General features: G+C 38.0%; 1 protein-coding gene across 1 annotated transcript in view; it reads left to right on the top strand.

The window, feature by feature from the left end:
- Positions 1 to 17306, top strand: part of Usp24 (ubiquitin specific peptidase 24) — a 129329-nt gene that overhangs the window by 25731 nt on the left and 86292 nt on the right. Inside the window, exons 2-8 of the mRNA XM_034502115.2 lie at positions 858 to 1023; positions 2280 to 2347; positions 5308 to 5451; positions 6044 to 6166; positions 11472 to 11507; positions 12241 to 12306; positions 15092 to 15157. Coding sequence (XP_034358006.1) covers positions 858 to 1023; positions 2280 to 2347; positions 5308 to 5451; positions 6044 to 6166; positions 11472 to 11507; positions 12241 to 12306; positions 15092 to 15157 — 669 coding nt within the window. The remainder of the gene's footprint in view (positions 1 to 857; positions 1024 to 2279; positions 2348 to 5307; positions 5452 to 6043; positions 6167 to 11471; positions 11508 to 12240; positions 12307 to 15091; positions 15158 to 17306) is intronic.

The following is a 17306-nucleotide window of genomic DNA, read 5'->3' as shown; positions in this document are numbered from 1 at the left end:
GAATTGGAGAAGATATTCAAGAAGACTGCATTTGTGAGCCTGTAGGTCAGAAGAGAGGTCTATGAGATGGAAATTCATAGATCAGCTAGGGCTGGCAAGAGATAGCTCAGGTGTTCAGGAGTACTTGCTGCCTTGCAGAGGACCAGCATTTAGTCCTACCACCCACATTGGGAATGTTATGACAACTTGTTGACTTAAGGGGGAATCCAGTGTTCTCTTATGCCCTCATTGGGCACCCACATAAACATAATACACACACACACACACACACACACACACACACACACTCATACACACACACAACTTTAGAAATCAAAAGAAGTTTATGAGTTGTCTGTGGAAATTTGGAGAAAAAATAGATAAATATGAAGAGAATGGCTGGAACAGAGAAGAGGCTTGAGGCCCAGCACTGAGGCTTGAGAGACTCGTTGTTGGTTGATAAAGAGGAAGCGTGTAGAGAAGGAAAAACCAGACTTTCAGGTAGGCATAGGCAAAGGAAGAAAAACCTAAGTGTCAGGCAGAAGATCAAATATTCCTGAGAAGTTTTGGGAAAAGATTAAAACATGGTTGTTGATTCAAAAACTGTGTAAAGTTCAGTTGTGGACATAACAGCAGTCAAAGAGAAAATGAGAATTCAAGAGAATGATAACCTTTGAGAGGGAGTGGGGATATCAGAATGATAAGTTGAGAATTTCTGGAGTTTGGTGAAGTTTTAGTTTTTGAGAAAGATGAATTCACACTATTGGTATACATAACTACCATTGATTAAGTGTCTGCTGTGTTAAATTCTGAATATTTGGAGGGGGTTACCAGTTGGAGTGCTTTTTTCTTAAATGCTTATCTCTTTTTTTTCTCAGAAGAATGATGAAAATGGAAATTGCTCAGGAGAAGGAATTGAATTTCCTACAACAAATTTGTATGAACTGGAAAGCCGTGTTTTGACTGATCATTGGTCTATCCCGTACAAGCGAGAAGAATCACTAGGCAAATGTCTGCTGGCTTCTACCTACTTAGCAAGACTTGGTAAGCTTCCACACCTCAGGTGTTTGTTTCAGGCCGTGAAGTTTTGTGTAGGTCAAACACAAATCACTATGATTTTGGTCACACCATTTATTTTGTCATTCCCTGTGGGATACTTAAAGCTTTGACTAAATCAGCTGTTTTTGTTTCTAGTAGAGCATAAGACTACTTATAATTGAGAAGCTTTGTAAAGATGAAAATTAACTTTTCCCCTAGGAGCTTGAAACATGTTATATTTGGGCTCAATTCAGGGCTTTTGAGAATAGGAAGAGCTCCGGCAGTGCACTTCCCCAGCAGCTGTGAGGCCAAGAGTGGGAAGGAAGGAGGGACGGGGGTGGGGGAACGCATAGTTACTATCATGAAATATTTTGACTAGGCCTAAGTTTAATCTCAACAGACATCTATGGTGCATTTAGTATTGATTTCCTGACACTGCATTTATTAAGAGCCTGTTAGGATGCTAGGCAGGAATTCTGGAAAATAGAATTGTTTATCAATATTCCCAATGATAAAATTCATTACTAAGTTTAAGAGATAAAAGCATTCTGGGCCTAGTAACTTGTCTCAGTAGGTAAATGCCCTTGCCTCCAAGTCTAATGGCCTGAGTTTTAACGCTGAGACTGGATGGTGGAATGGAAGGAGGGTTCTGTTCCTGAAAGTTTTCCTCCAACCTCCATACGCATGCATTACCCACCCCATGCATTATTTAATTAATTTAATTTAATTAAATAATGCATGCATAACGCATGCATTATTTACCCACAGTAAATAAGTGTAAATGGTAACTTTTAAGAAGCAGTGCATTCTTTTATAGTAGGTTCTTCCATTAACTTAGCATTCATTGCTTGCTATCTGTGTGGTGCCAGGCACAGCTCTTTTGTTTTATTTACACAGAGTTCATCTGCATACCCTAGGAGAAAAGAGTGATTTGGGCATATGTTGCAAACATTTGTGCTTTTATAAATGGCTGTTCAGGCAGTTAGTGGCTACTAAGCAGCTGCTGGTGTTTTGTCAGGTCATGGAAGCTACTGTGACATGCAGCCATAAGACTGTTCATTTCAGGTTTATCTAGTGTCTAGTTGAATGTTGTCATTATTTCTCAGCATACTACTACAGCAGAATGTCTGCTTTTAATAATTGCTTAAGAATCAAAGTTTTGAGATAAAGGTCTATATGTATTGATTTAGAACAAATATACAATGTTTACAAAAAACACTTGAAATCTACATAACTTACATTCTCTTATTTGTTTAACCAAGGTCTTTCAGAGTCTGATGAGAACTGCAAAAGATTTATGGAGCGCTGTATGCCGGAGGCATTTAAGAAGGTAGGAAGTGTGTTGATTTGATTGCTGGTAGGGGCAAAGGTAGTAACCTTTTGGTTTTAGTTTTAGGAACTTATGCATATGTAAAAATCTATGCAATCAGTTCATGAATCTTGTTCAACTGAGAAATTCTCTAATATGAAATAAGCACTGAATCTGAAACGTAACAATAATTTACTTCCATTATATTTAAGTGTTTATACTTACCTTTGGTAAATATAATTCTTCTTAATATCTAATAACTTAAGAACAGATTAATTTATACTAGAGTATTGTATACCTTAATAAACTAAAGGTTGTGACACTTAGTAAATTAGTGTTTATAACCTAAGTCAGAGCCACTTTGTGTTTATTGGGCTTTTTTATTTTTAATTTTTTGAGATTATCATATAGTTATCATTTTCCTTCTTTTCTCCCTCCAAACCTTTCATGTACTCTTTCCCTTGATTTCTTTCAAATTCATGGCTTTTTTTTCTTTAATTGTTTCTATGTACATATATGTATGTGTGAGTGGATGGATGGATGGATGGATGGATATGTAGGTAGGTAGGTAGATAACCCTAAATGTATAACTACAACTTGCTTAGTCTGTACGTTTTCACCCCTTGCTTAGTCTGTATGTTTTCATCACAGAAATGTCTCTTTGCATCAAATGGAGACCATAACAGAAAACCAATCAAAAGGAATATGGAACCCAGTTTCAACAGACATAGGATAATTATGTTTATTGATTTACTAAGGCAGAAACCTATTTTAAACTACTAAAAGTCTGTTCTTCCTGAAAACAAGGACACGGATAAGAACACGGAGGAGAATAGGTTTGCCCCTTGTTCTAGTCACTTCTCTTAGACAACCATCTTCTTCAACTAAGAGACCACAGACTTGACTTTCTAAAAGCAGTCTGACTCAGCCTGATTCCCTTTTTAGGACCTGAGTCTTTTTCCTCACAAGAGAAAGGGCTGTTACAGACATTGCTATTTCCCTAGCAGAAAACCAAGTGCTCAGTGCACTAAGCTGAAATGAGTGTCCCACAGTCTTGTACGTAGAGATTTTGCATTAATTTTTGTTCCGTATGCAAATTAAGTCACTAGACTTACAGATGGATGATATTTGTATTTATCTTAGAACTCAGTGACACAAATGATGTATTTGTATTGGTTATTCCTGTTTGCACTTTGGCATAGTATCCCTTGATTCGTGATACAAATGATCTATTTGTAAATGGTTATTCTTGTTTGCACTTTGGTATAATATCCCTGGATTCAAGGCTTAAGCCTTGAATTTTTAAAATTAATTTGAGAAACAAAATGGTTTAGTCTGAAAAAAGGAGATAAATCTATTTTAGTTGTTATTTGGGGCCAGGTAGTGGTGGCACACACCTTTAATCCCAGCACTTGGGAGGCAGAGGCAGGCAGATTTCTGAGTTTGAAGCCAGCCTGGTCTACAGAGTGAGTTCCAGGACAGCCAGGCTTACACAGGGAAACCCTGTCTCGAAAAACCAAAAAAAAAAAAAGTTGTTATTTGGGTAGAAATTATTTAGAATCAAGGTCTGTCCTTTAGATGAATTTGTATACCAATTTATAATTTTAAATAGAAAGTGCTCTTAATATATAATAGCTTTAAAAATAGCAGATGTCCTATAGCATACACTGACATGTGTCATCGTATGAACATAGGTTTACAGAGAAGGAAATGCATGTTTATTTACTCACGGGAAACAACTTATTAGTTTAAAAAACAGCCTGCAGGGGCCAAGAGTTTGCTCAGTTGTTAACTACACTTACTGCTCTTGAAGAGGACCAGAACCAAAAAAACCAAACCAACAGCAATACAAAAGAAAACACCATCCATCTAAACAAAACCCTGAGAAAGCATCCTAGAGATTTAAGTGTGATGCTTTGTCTCCTCATTCTCTGACCTGCCGTTAGTCTTGAGTTAGATGTCCCAAGGACTGAAGAGTTGAAGCATCCAACTTTTATTTTAGTGAATCTAATATGATAGACTATTGTTTTATATTTGATATTTATTTTATAGTAAATAGATTGCAATGTCTTATGATTTTGAACTGTTTTAGATTTGCTTTACCATTTAAAAAGTTAACTTTTACTTTTGTACATACCAAAAAGGGAAATCTTAAGGTACAGTAAATTAGTGAAAGTATTTATAAAATTTGTTCATATTGAGAGTTCTTATTAGTGAACAGATAAGAAGATACAGTCCCTCTGAGATATGAATGATATGAACTGAATATATATATGAATCCTTGAAACACATCTTTTCTTTCTTATATTCCAGAACTACTGATTAAATGATATCTTATCGACATATATTAATACCTTACCATTTGTAAAATGTTCTCGTTTGTTATATCTTTTGATCTTTGTAACATCTGACTGAGATGAACAATAGTCATGCCTCACTAGAGATATTTTTATTATGTAGTATAATAAGAACAGTGTCTCTGAGAACTTGAGAACTTTATTATTGAAGGCTGCAACAATTAGGAACCAGTAGTTTCCATAGTAGATACCAAGTTTCTGTTTGCTTTGTATTACTTGGTTTCCTGAAATAATAGTGAAGAACAGAAGAACAAATTTAAAATAGTTTTAATGCCAGGCATGGGTTCTCTTGACTTAGTCCTAATACTCAGGAAGCAAAGGCAGGCCAAGCTCTGTGACTTTGAGGCCAGCCTGGTCTGCATAGTGAGTTCTAGGGCAGCCAGTACTACCAGAGAGACCCTAAAAAATTGCTTTTAAACAAACCACTTTGCTATAAAGAAATTAAAGTTCAAAATAGTTTGAGACACATGAAAAAGCTAGATCACAGTTACTAATCTTAAAGCCATCTGCATCCAAATGGGTATTTCGGTCATAAGCTTTTGACTATTAGAGATCTGTTTGGTAAACTGTAGATTTCTTGTGGTTTTTCCTAGATATACCCTAGATTCCCTTTTGTTTTTGCAGCTCCTAACATCAAGTGCTGTTCACAAGTGGGGTACTGAAATTCACGAAGGAATCTACAACATGTTGATGCTGCTAATAGAACTGGTTGCAGAGAGGATGAAACAGGATCCAATTCCCATTGGTCTCCTAGGCGTGCTTACAATGGTATAGTATCTTGAAAATGAAGCACTACTCTCTTTGTTTTGATTTAATTGAAAATAATTTGCTATTCTTCTGCTTGTAACTAATGACATGAACATTTTGTCATGAAAATAATGAACTTAGCTGTTAGAATCCTTGCCTTTGGTTTAAAAGCAGAGCAGCCATCATGTTTGGAAGAAATGCTTCTCTAGTTTTAATACATTTTCAGTAGCTTTCCCTGGTAACTCTTTGATTATTCCCATCTTAAATTTACAGAGAGTTCCGCCTTTTCTCCAGTTCTTGTCTTTCTCCTTAGCTTCATTGTCTCTGCTTCTGTCATTTGGCTGTACCTGTGGCAAGATGCCATTCAGGGATGCTGGCATTGCCTTGCCTGATGTCACCCTGTGACTCCATCTCCCATAGCATGGACACCTACAGGGCAGAGGAGCATCAGCCAGTCCTTTGCTCCTGCACTGGCCCAGGCCCAAGCTCTGCCAGTGTGCTGAAGCAACTCCATTAGCGAGGAGGAACTAAAGGCTGCTTTTTTATCTTCTTTTCTCATGCTAATATGTTGCTATAAAAGTAGGTGATATTTCTCTGTTCTCTTTGAATCTAGGCTTTCAATCCTGATAATGAATACCACTTTAAAAACAGAATGAAAGTGTCTCAAAGGAATTGGGCAGAGGTGTTTGGAGAGGGAAACATGTTTGCAATTTCACCTGTATCTACTTTCCAAAAGGTAAATGTAGTTCTTTTTCACCTTTTTAATCCATAAATATGTTGAAAAAAAGTTATCTGTGCTTCAAAACTGGCAATTTATATTAGAAGAGTTAAAATTATTTGGAAATAAAGGATAAATATTTCATCTGGTTAATAGAACATCCTAAATTTATTAAAATTCTTAAAAATTGTTTATTTTTTCTGTAGCTACTAAGTAATCTTATGAAAAATCATTTTATCTGAAATTATATTTGGTGAAAGAAATTGCTTCCCTGCCCTACATACTGGATTACCAGAGCCACAGTTTAATTGGTGTCCCAGTTTTCTAGATTTGAGAGAGTGGAGCATTTGAAATTACTTCAAAGACTAACTCTACCCAAAAAACTAGTCATCAGTGCTATCTAGAACTGTCTTGCAAACATACAAGCATTGAACTTTTGTTCCTACATTTCCAGATCTGGTATCCTGATAATGAAAGGTCTGCCATGTGGCGTAGTATTATACCCACATAAAGGGTATAATCTAAATGTCCTCTAATTCAGACAGTGGTTTTTAAGAAATAGTTGATATAAGTCCATTTTATTTGTGAGGAACTGTGTCTATCACCTTAAGAGAAACACATTTGATTTGACCACTTGATGTTTCTCTGACATTATTCTAGGTTTGGGAAATAAATACCAATACTCTTTGCTTTTATCAAAAAGTGTAATATTACATGGTTCTTGGCTCATGATTATTCTGTCCAGTATAAAAATTTATCTTTGATAACTTTCCAGTTTTGAATGACTTGAGGGGTTTTTTTAACTACAGTTTTTTAGATTTGTTTCTATTTTGTTGTTGTTTATTTTATTTATTTTATGTATGAGTGCTCTGGTACACCTGCATGCCAGAAGGGGGCATCAGATCCCCTTACAGATGCTCATGAACCACCATGTGGTTGCTGGGAACAGAACTCAAGACTCATGAAAGAGCAGCTAGTGTCTTAACCACTGACCCATCTCTCCAGCTCGTTTTTAAATTATATAGCAAAGAAAAATAAAATAATACATAGGAAGCAACAGATAGCAAAACATCATCAAAGTGGACCCTCACAACATCCAGCAGTGGGAGTAACCCAACTGAGAGAGCAAATGAAAGGTGACATCAAACCAGGTGTGTGGAAATCCAACTGGGGACGTCTGCACTGAGGCAGCCAGCTACAGTTCCCAATAGATGATGTCCTGGGCAGATTAGAGTGTTCTTCAAGAAAAAGAAGATATAATGAATCAGCCATTTATAGAAGCAGACTGGGAAAACCTTGAAACTGTCATGCTTGGTTCCTGATTGAAAGTCTCAGGGCGGGTAGAGCAGTCTCTCCATGGATGAGCTCTTCACCTCTTTCCCATCGCAGGCATTTTGATATGGTAGGATAAACAGTAGTAACCTGGCTTAGAAATAATTTACTTCCCAGGTATTCTCAAGGACACGTTTTTAATACCCTTATTTGCTTGCTGCTTTCCATTGTCCCTCTTACAGATTGAAGGAGCCGGCCTGCTCTCGGACAGGGAGCTTTGGAGGAGACAAGGGAGAGCCTCCTTGTTCCCTGAGTCAGCTTTCAACAAGCTTCACCAGTGCGCAACAATATATTAGGATAAGGTGCCCCTCGATAGGATAGTAGAGGAAGTAGAAAACGCAAGGTTACAGTAAAAGAAACAGTGCAGTCATATCCTGTGTGTGGACTCGGGGAGGGATCCGTTAATGCAGTGCTGCTTTGAGCACCATCCTGCTGCTGAGTGGCAAGGATGGACAATTGAATCCCTCAGTAATCCTATGAGTTAGGATCCATTTTATCCCCTCCTCATGCATGAGAAATTAAAACTTCTAAGAACTTCTCCAAGGACAGGTATTGGGGTACAAGAAGAATTTATACAGCCATGAAATTTGAATGTAAACAGTATGGTTTTCTTAAATACTAAAATCACTTTTTGTTGTGAACATAACACGTCTGTTGTGTTACATGGCAGGAGTGTGTAAAAGTGCTGCACTTAGTGGTTTAGTGTAAATAAGTACTCAGCAGACATTTATTTCCCTCCCTTTGCTTTCTACAACAGAGACCAGAAAGGTTCAGTCTTTGTTTCTTCTCTTTTTCTCACAGAGGAATTACTTCTCCCAGGAGAGCCCTGGCTGCTTGTCCAGCTTTCTCAAGCATTTTGCTCCTTAGGGTTCCTGTTCCTTCTTTGGTGTCTTAGTCTGTTCCTCACTGTTGGGTTATTCTCTTTCAGCATGCTCTGGTGTTTTCCATCTCTGAATGTTCTTCCTCTTACATCCTTTGTGACTCTAACATGGATTTCCTTCACAGCCAAACCTCGGGAAAGATTGCAGGTTCTCCCCCGTCATTCTCAGTGGCTACCCAGAACTTAACTTACTAACTAAACAAAACCTGAATTCATTATCTTTTTTCTCACAAGATTAATACATATAAACTTTAGTTTATTTTTCTTGTGGTTCCCTCAACCTTTAGTTCCTACTTTGTTATCTCTAGTAATCTCTTAATCCTTTTCTGTCTCTTTTAAAACCCTATAAAAAGGTAGCTCACTTATAAAATATGCTTTAGTTAAGTGTCCCTTAGTGACTGACTTTTTTTGTTTAATGGCCTGAACCTTTTTTCACGTTTCTTAATATTTTCATTGGCTTTTAAATTCTAGACTATAGCTATTATTTGTCAGAATAATAAATCTATCATTTGCAGTGTCTCCTGACTGATTAGGCCTGTTGAGAAGGTAGCTCCTGGTCTTGTTCTTTATGAGAAATGCATCTTCATCTCCCTTTTTTTTTCAGACTTCTCTTCCTTCACCCTTATTTTTTTAACTCTTATGTGGCTGATCAAGATATTCTTACTGTTTCTTTTGATGCAGATTCATTGATTGGACTTCTTAGTTTAATGGTTAATGTCTTGTGTGCATGTACATATACAAGGGGGAGGTGTACATGAATGAGGATGATGTCTGTAGTGCATGTATTCATGTGAGTTTGTATACATGTGTTGCAGGTCTTTGTGCATGTCTATGTATGTAGGCCAGAGGTTGGTATCAACCATCTTTCTTGGCCAATCTCCTGTTGTTGAGATAGCAAGCATCTTGGTGGTTAATAGTTTGTGTCAGTTCTGGCACTTCTCAGCCATTATCTTTTAATGAATACTTTCTCTACCAGTCTGTCTTCTTTTGGAACTTTGATTGGATGTATGTTAAACTGTCTCATTCTGTCTTCCATGTTCCTTCATCTTCCCCTTATTTCTGTTTCTTTGTGTTGTATTTGTGATACTATTCTCCCCATATCTATACTTTTCTATTTGTGTTTAGTTTTCTATTCAACATTTAAATCTTTAACTTCCCTACACACACACACACACACACATATACACATTTTGTTTGTTTTGTTTTTGAGACAGAGTCTCATATAGCCCAGGCTATCCTTGCACTCCTGATCTTCCTGCCTCTGCTTCCCAACTGTTGGAATTTCAGGGATTACTTACCATGTTATTGGGTCCTTTTCTGCTACCCAGCTTTGATGCAGGCCTTCATCTCTTTGTACTATATTTTTTCTAAGGAATGTCCTCTATTCTCATTGCTTTAATGTCACCTTAATGATGAGAACTTTATCTTTGAGGTTCAGACTCTTCTCTGAGCATGCCCGAGTTAAGAAGACAGCCATCTCTTTTTAGTTGCCATACAGAGTTCTCAAGATTCACATGCCTATTATAGGGGCCTTGCTCTTGCCTGCCAGCCTCTCTTCTTTTCCACTGAGTAAATAGCATCACTGTCTATCTCAGTGCTCAAGCTAAACCAGAGTTGGCAAAATTGACTTGTTTTCTTATTCTTAGTTCCTGTACTCAAACCATAACCAGAGTCTTGGTTTTTTTTTTTTTTAACCCTGTCATGCCTCCAGTGTCCACTCTGTTCTGCAACCATTCTGTTCCACACAGCACCTGTCCTATCTTGTACACTGCATGAGTCTTCTCTGGTTCTCTGAATGCTTCCTGGTCTTGATTGCATTCTCATTTGAACTACAAGAGACCTTCTTAGAATGTAAGAACCACACTGCCCGTCCTTGACACTTGCATGCTGTCCGTGCCTTTACTGCTGTCCGCAGTCTCACCTGTGCCATTCTCCACGGCTCAGCACGTGCAGCCTGGGAGAGAGAGTTCTCTTATCGTTGCACATAGCGGACTCTTGTGCCTTTTCCAAATAGGCTTGACCGCTTTAGCTTCTGCCTTTAGCCTACTGTCTTCTACAGCCCCACTGTTCTTTAAAGGACCCTTTCCTCTTTGTTTTTACAACTGATTTATCATAATTTGAACTGCTGTGTATGTGGTGGTTTTTTAGCTTTTAACTGCTGCAATCTGAGCTCTGTGAAAGTGGATGTGACATGTCTTTCTACCTAAACCTAAGCCCTGAGTGCACAGAAGAAGAAAGAAGAGAAGGGAGAGCCAGGAAGGGTCTGGTTAAGGGTAGTGACAATGAGGCTGGGACTGAACTCTAATCTCTGACTTCCTCCTTGTCTACTTTTTAGGGAATAATTTTTAATTTCTAAAATAAAAATTTCAGCTCTGAGTGGTGGTGTACCCTTGTAATCCCCAGCCCTCGGGAAGTAAAAAAGCAGGAGAGATGCCAGTCTCAATTATGAAACAAATTCAAGGCTAACCTGAGCTACTTGAGACTCTGTTTTGGAAAAACACAATAAATAAAATACAACTTTCTTCGAGAATTTAACTTGAGTTATTTTTTTTTTTTTTTTTTGGAGAACTTAAACAACAAATTCTGTCTGTCCCCAAATGCATGAGTGTTCCTCATGTGACAATCCCACGAAGGTCCAGATTTATATGCTTCAAAAATTATGTCAAAGACTTTTAAAATCTAAACTTAACTTACGTGCTTCAAAAATTGTAGACTGTAGGGGCTGGAGAGATGGCTCAGCAGTTAAGAGTACTGGATGCTCTTCCAGAGATCTTGAGTTCAGTTCTCAGCAACCACATAGTGACTCACAACCATCTGAAATAGAATCTGATACCCTCTTCTGGCATGCACCAGAAATAAATAAATACATACACACATACACACACACCACTCATACATAAATAAATAAAAACTTTTTTAAAAAAGAAAAAAATTATATACAGTAATGTCAAATGCTTACATTAAGAAACATTAGGGGAAAGACTTCCAAAGTATGTTTAAATTTTAATGCTTTTCCTTCAGATTTCCCATTTAGGAAATAAAAAATGCAAAGGTTAACAGTGGGGAAGCTTTTCTAGTCTCATAGTAATTTTTGGATTTATTTTCTCACAGGAGCCTCATGGATGGGTGGTGGACTTGGTAAATAAGGTATACACTTTTATTAATTTGGCTTTGATATACTATTCCCAGTTTCTATTATGACTTCTGGTAGTTGGGTATTTTAAACAGATGACACCTATGGAAAATTATCAAGTATTAATTATTTTTCTGTTGCTGTGATGAAATACCATGACCAAAAGCAGTGTAAACAAAGTTAATTTTGGTTCACAGATCCAGGGTTAGAGTACATAAGGCTGGGGAAGGCATGACAGCAGGAGGCAGGAGCAGTCAGCTGGCTGATCACATCTTACGCACACACGCACACACAGGAACCAGAGAGCAAGCACAGGAAGTGAGATGAGGCTGTAAATCTCAAAACCTGCTTTCACAAATATACCTTCCAGAAGGCTGCATATCCTAAAGTTCCATAGCCTCTCCAGACAGTGACACCAACGGAGACCAAGTGTTCAAATACACAAGCTTATGGGGGATGGCTCTCAGTCAAGCCACCACAAAGAAGAATGCTTCACTGAGGAGGAGTGTCCTATAGTTCCTTCCCTGCATGTGTGATATAGACTGGTGAACATCAGGTTTTGGGTTAGCTCATCTTTTACAGTTCACCTTAGCACAGCTTGCCATTCACGTTAGAATGCCATTCCTGGTCTTCAAACATCAGTCTCACAGAGCACAGTGGCAAAGCGAAATGTCAGCTTTAATTTGCTCAAATTATTACTGTGGAGCATTTTTTTTTTAAAGCAATTCATGCTTGCTTTCTTTTCAGTTCGGAGAATTAGGTGGATTTGCAGCAATCCAAGCTAAACTCCATTCAGAAGATATAGAACTTGGGGTGAGTCAAGCCATTCCCTGTCCTTGGTGTGTAGTCCACTTTATTTGGGTTAGTAAATGTTAAAGGTAAAGAATCTGGGGCAAGCTCCATCAGTAGAGTGCTTGTGCAAGCAGAAGAAACTAGGTTTGATCCCAGGACCCACAGAAAAGGCCAAGCGTGGTATACATTGTAGTAACAGCCCTGGCATGTGCTGCCTGCCATAGCTGGATCAATGTGGAAGTTCTGTGCTGAAATTCCAACCCTAAGTGTTAAAAATTGGGCAGTTCCTGTGGGACAACAACTGATTACTCCCCTGGTCTCTCTTTGGAAGGAGGCAGAAGAGACACTGATGGAGTAGTCATAGAATGATCTGGTTTTTGCTGCCACAAGCTGGGCAGCTTTGTCTCCCTGCCTTGAGAGTCACTTAGGCCGTTGGATTGTCATTTGTATTAAGTATGTTGGAAATGGCTTATTGACATGAAAGATAATAGTGATTTGAAAAAGAAAAGAGAAAAATCTCTTCAGAGACAGTTTTGTCTAGTGTGTTTGTTTCTCAAGATCTGGCTGTTTAGGTATTGAGTGATGTTAGAAATTAACTTCATTTCTCAAGAATGTAAAAACATTTAATAATTTTCTAGTGTTAAAACAACAAAGAACATCCCCCCCCCCCCAATTTCTACTCTACATGGATGAACACTGGAGAAGGGTGCACCCATAGAATTGAAGGCTTATTCTCTATTTGGTCTTAAGTGTGTGGAGCTAAAAACTTTCTTCAAATCATGCCTTAGGTCAGACCATTTTCCAAAATCACTCTTATGGGCAACAGCGGTCTGGGAGGATGCACTGAGGAGAGTGACCTCAGTTCTCATTTTCATAACAAGTATAATTAAACTTTCATGATAAGTGCCTGGTTTCTGACCAATTAAGACGGTAGCTATGTCCCAGAATAAATTTAGGCCATATGATAATACTGTTGATGTCATATTTTTTAACTTGAAAAATGTCGAGAAAAAATAATTACATTCTTGACAGTTAAAAGACACCAGCACTAAAGAATGAAACTGGTTTACCCTGGGCATGTGCCTCCCCCTGTCCCCTCCCACTCCTGTCTGTCTCTCCTTCCACTTCTCCATTTCTCTAAAACAAGTTGCTGTCAAGCTATACACAGTAGTACTTTTTCACTTAGCCATATTATGGGTATCTTTTCCTAGTTAGTACCATTAATGTTCTTAGTGACTCCAGGTTACTTGTGCAAAGGAAATGTGCACCATGATGTACATATTTGTTAATGTCATTGAATTGTTTGTTAGTTTTTATGACTACAGAAAAATGTTCCCTTTATATGTGTCTTCATGTAGATATGTTTGTAAAGGATCAATTCTTAGAAAATCCTTAGAAAGTAAGATTTCTGGATTAAAGACTATATGTTTAAAAATTACACTTGACTACCAAATCTCCTTCCAAAAAGCTATGCTGCCTGCCTGGGCTCTACAAACCCATTTTACAGTATGACCGATAATGCAAAGTATATTTTAATCTGTGATTTTCTAATATAATTTGGCAAAAGTGGTGTTTTCTTAATGAAGTTGGAGTGCTCTGCTATTCTGGGAGCTAGCGTATTTCTCCATGTGATTACTGTCTATTGGCATTTCATTTGTAAATTGACTTTTTTGATTTCAAGTAGTAAATCATTAATTTCAAATAGATCATTAATTTTTAGGAATTCTTTTCCTTCTAAACCTATTTTTGTGTTAGTATACATGTATTTGAGGGTGTGTGGCATGTGCATTGAGGTCAGGAAATAACTTGGTAATGGTTTTCTCCCACTACCATGTGGGTGTTGAGGGTTGAACTTAGATTGTCAGGTTTGGCAGCAGGGACTTTTTCTGCTAAGCCACCTTCCCAGCCCTGTTTGTGTTTATGGAATCAAAAAATTACAAACTTTCCTTAATGGCTTAAATTTTTTTCAGACTTCTGGGAATATTCTCCCATTTCAAGGTTACAATTTTGTTTCTTTTTATGCTTTTATAATTTTTTAAAATTGACTCTTGATTTATTCAGTTTACTTATATATTGTATAACAGGGATCTAATACTTTCCTTTCAGATAAATAACTAGTTGATAAAAGATCCTCTTTGAATAATTTTTGTTTCCATTATCATTGGTGTTTACTAGCTTTGTCTATCTCAGAGTCCCAAGTCGAGGATTTGTTCTTGGACACCTGGTGCAGCCTTTGATTCCGGGCTAATGCAGCCATCTTTAGTTCCTAACAATGCTGCTTTTGGCTCTGTCACTGTTGTCTAAAATCCTCTGATATCTTTCACTCTTGTGCATGGAATCAACATGTCCAAGACCAAAAAAAAAAAAAAGCCACTGAGGCCATGTTTGGAATAGCAGTAAATAAGTAGGTCATTGAACAGAGAACTGACATTTTTATAATTGCTATCTCCCATTCAGGAACATAGTGTCTCCATTATTTATTTGGGCTTTCTTTTGTGTATTTTAGTAACTTATTTTCTTCAAATAAGCCTTAATATTTTTTTTGACCAGAGGATATTTTACTTCCTCTTTAAATAATTTTTCCTTTTCAAAAGAAAATGTTTTAATATTCTTCATTATAAACTTTAGAATCATTTCATTTCAATCTTTCAGGGGAGTTTTGTGGACATTCTGATTTAAATGTCTGACATTTTAAGTAGGTTGTCTTTCTGTCTAGGAATTTAGTTTATCTACTCATTACTTCATGACTTAGTTTTAGTGGTGCAAAGCTGCCTCACATGTGCCTCACTTCCACTGTCTTCCCCAGGCCGTCTCAGCACTGGTGCAGCCCTTAGGGGTGTGTGCAGAGTACCTCAACTCCTCCGTGGTGCAGGTAGGATGCAGTCCTTTGTATCACTGCTCGTGACGTGACAAATAGTAGGTTTTTTTGTTATTAGGTTATTCAGATGGTGCTTAATATAGCACAGCTTCTGTTTTTCAAGATAGCAGTCCTTTTACTGAAAATGTTATCAGAAAATGAGTTTTCTAAGAGTAAGAAGACCTGTAACATTTGTTGTTGTTTTAAAAGATGGATTTATATCAAATATAATCTCTTAGTGTTATCTTTTCTATAAAGAAGGGGCATGTATCCATGTATCCTTCACAGGGTTGTTTCAGGGTCTGTTTCTGTATGGATTCTCCTAGGTCAGCCTTGACCGTCAGCCAGGCATGCTTACTGCCTAGTCTCTCTCTGTCTCTCTCTCTCTCTCTCTCTCTCTCTCTCTCTCTCTCTCTCTCTTCCTCCATCCCTCCCCCCTCTCTCTCCCTCTCTCTCTATAGCTCTCTCTGTCCCTCTCTCTTTCTCTCTCTCTGTAGCTTTCTCTCTCTCCCTCTCTCTCTCTCTCCCTCCCTCCCTCCCTCTCTCTCTCTTTGTAGCTCTCTCTCTCTCTCTCTCTCTCTCTCTGTAGCTCTCTCTGTCTCTCTGTCTTTCTCTTTCTGTTTCTCTCTCTTTCTTTTTGGAGTAACAGCTTAGCAGCATATCATGTCTGACTTTCTTCCTTTGCAGAATTATAATTCATCAAGTCATAAAGTAGTAAAGCTGCGAGTGTTCCAGTTTGTGTGCATGCATGTGTGCAGATACCACCATGCCTCTGGAGGTCAGGGGGCTCCAGGGTCCTTCTGTTTCCTGGCATTGAGGTTACAGGCACACCGCCCCTTTAAAAAGGGTGAGGGAGTCCTGCACTCATGATCTGAGCTCGGGTCCTTATTATACAGGATTTCCTTTAGTCAGTGAAGCATCTTGGTAGTCCCTCGAGTGTTCAGTTTTTAACACTGAAGGCCTTGGACTTTCTTGTGGCTCTCTGTTCCAGTTAGTAAGTTATCAAACAAAATGTCCTATCAGAATACCTCCATTTAAATTTTATAAGTAAGTCTGTGAAAGCTTGCATAGATATTGAAATTGTATCAAGCATAATGCCCCTGGGGACCTTATTTCTGTATGTACTATTGTTTTTTGCTAGTACATCATTTTGTTGGGAACAGATTAACTGGAGTGGTACTTTTTTTTTTTAAGTATATGTGATAAATTTCTGCCGTTTCTCAAAGTTAAATGCTTTCTTTAGACATCAAAATAATATATAAAAATTTTTAAGGAAAAAATATAGAATTTAGATATTTTCTGTATTCTGTGTTAAGTTCTTTAGAGATATCTAATGATGACAGTTGATTAAGTATATCAATATAAGAGGTTTTTTTGTTATGCTTTGATTTTTGAGATGGGGTCTTATGTAGTTCACACTAGCCTCAAACTTACAGTGTAACCAAGGACAACCTTAAACTTTAGATTCTCCTGCCTCCACCTCCTGAGTGACAGGATTACAGATGTATACCACCAGATAACGTTTATTCAGTGCTGGGCTCAAACCTAGGACGTCGTGCTTTCTTGCCCAGCGCTCTACCAACCGAGCTGCAGCCCAGCTCAAATCAATAGTTTAGTAACCAAAACACTAAGACCAAAAAGAAAATAATTTGAGGTTTTGTTAATTATAATTAGTAATTCAATTAGCTTAATGAATCAAGCTCAGGGCTAGCTTTTAAATGTATGTATTTTATGTAAGAAAATTTACCATACCTACTCTAAATGCTAATCAGTGAGTTCTGCTGAAGGTGTATGTGCGCACACACACATGTGAGCAGGGTGAGTCTACACTTAGAGTGAGAGCTGGAAGTCTACGCTACAGCTGCTGTCATCTGTTGTTCTAACCTATCTTGTCATGTGTGTACACATCATGGACATGTTAGCTCCATACATACGTGTCTTCATTGTGTGGGGTGACTAGAAGTGTGTGCTGCTGTTGTCCCTGCTGCAGAGTGCTGACAGTAACAATGTCTGTCTCCCAGCGTGCCGTGAGGATCGAGTGGCCTGGCACTGCTGACAGGAGTCCTGACTCACTTTGTAATCACATCCACAGCCCTTCCTGCACTGTCAGCTTCTTTATGAAGGAAGAAGTTGGATCTGGATTAGTGTCTGATGACATTTTCAC

This window comes from Arvicanthis niloticus, chromosome 5, assembly GCF_011762505.2.
Source record: "Arvicanthis niloticus isolate mArvNil1 chromosome 5, mArvNil1.pat.X, whole genome shotgun sequence".
NCBI lineage: Eukaryota > Metazoa > Chordata > Mammalia > Rodentia > Muridae > Arvicanthis > Arvicanthis niloticus.
This window is presented reverse-complemented; position numbering and strand designations above follow the sequence as displayed.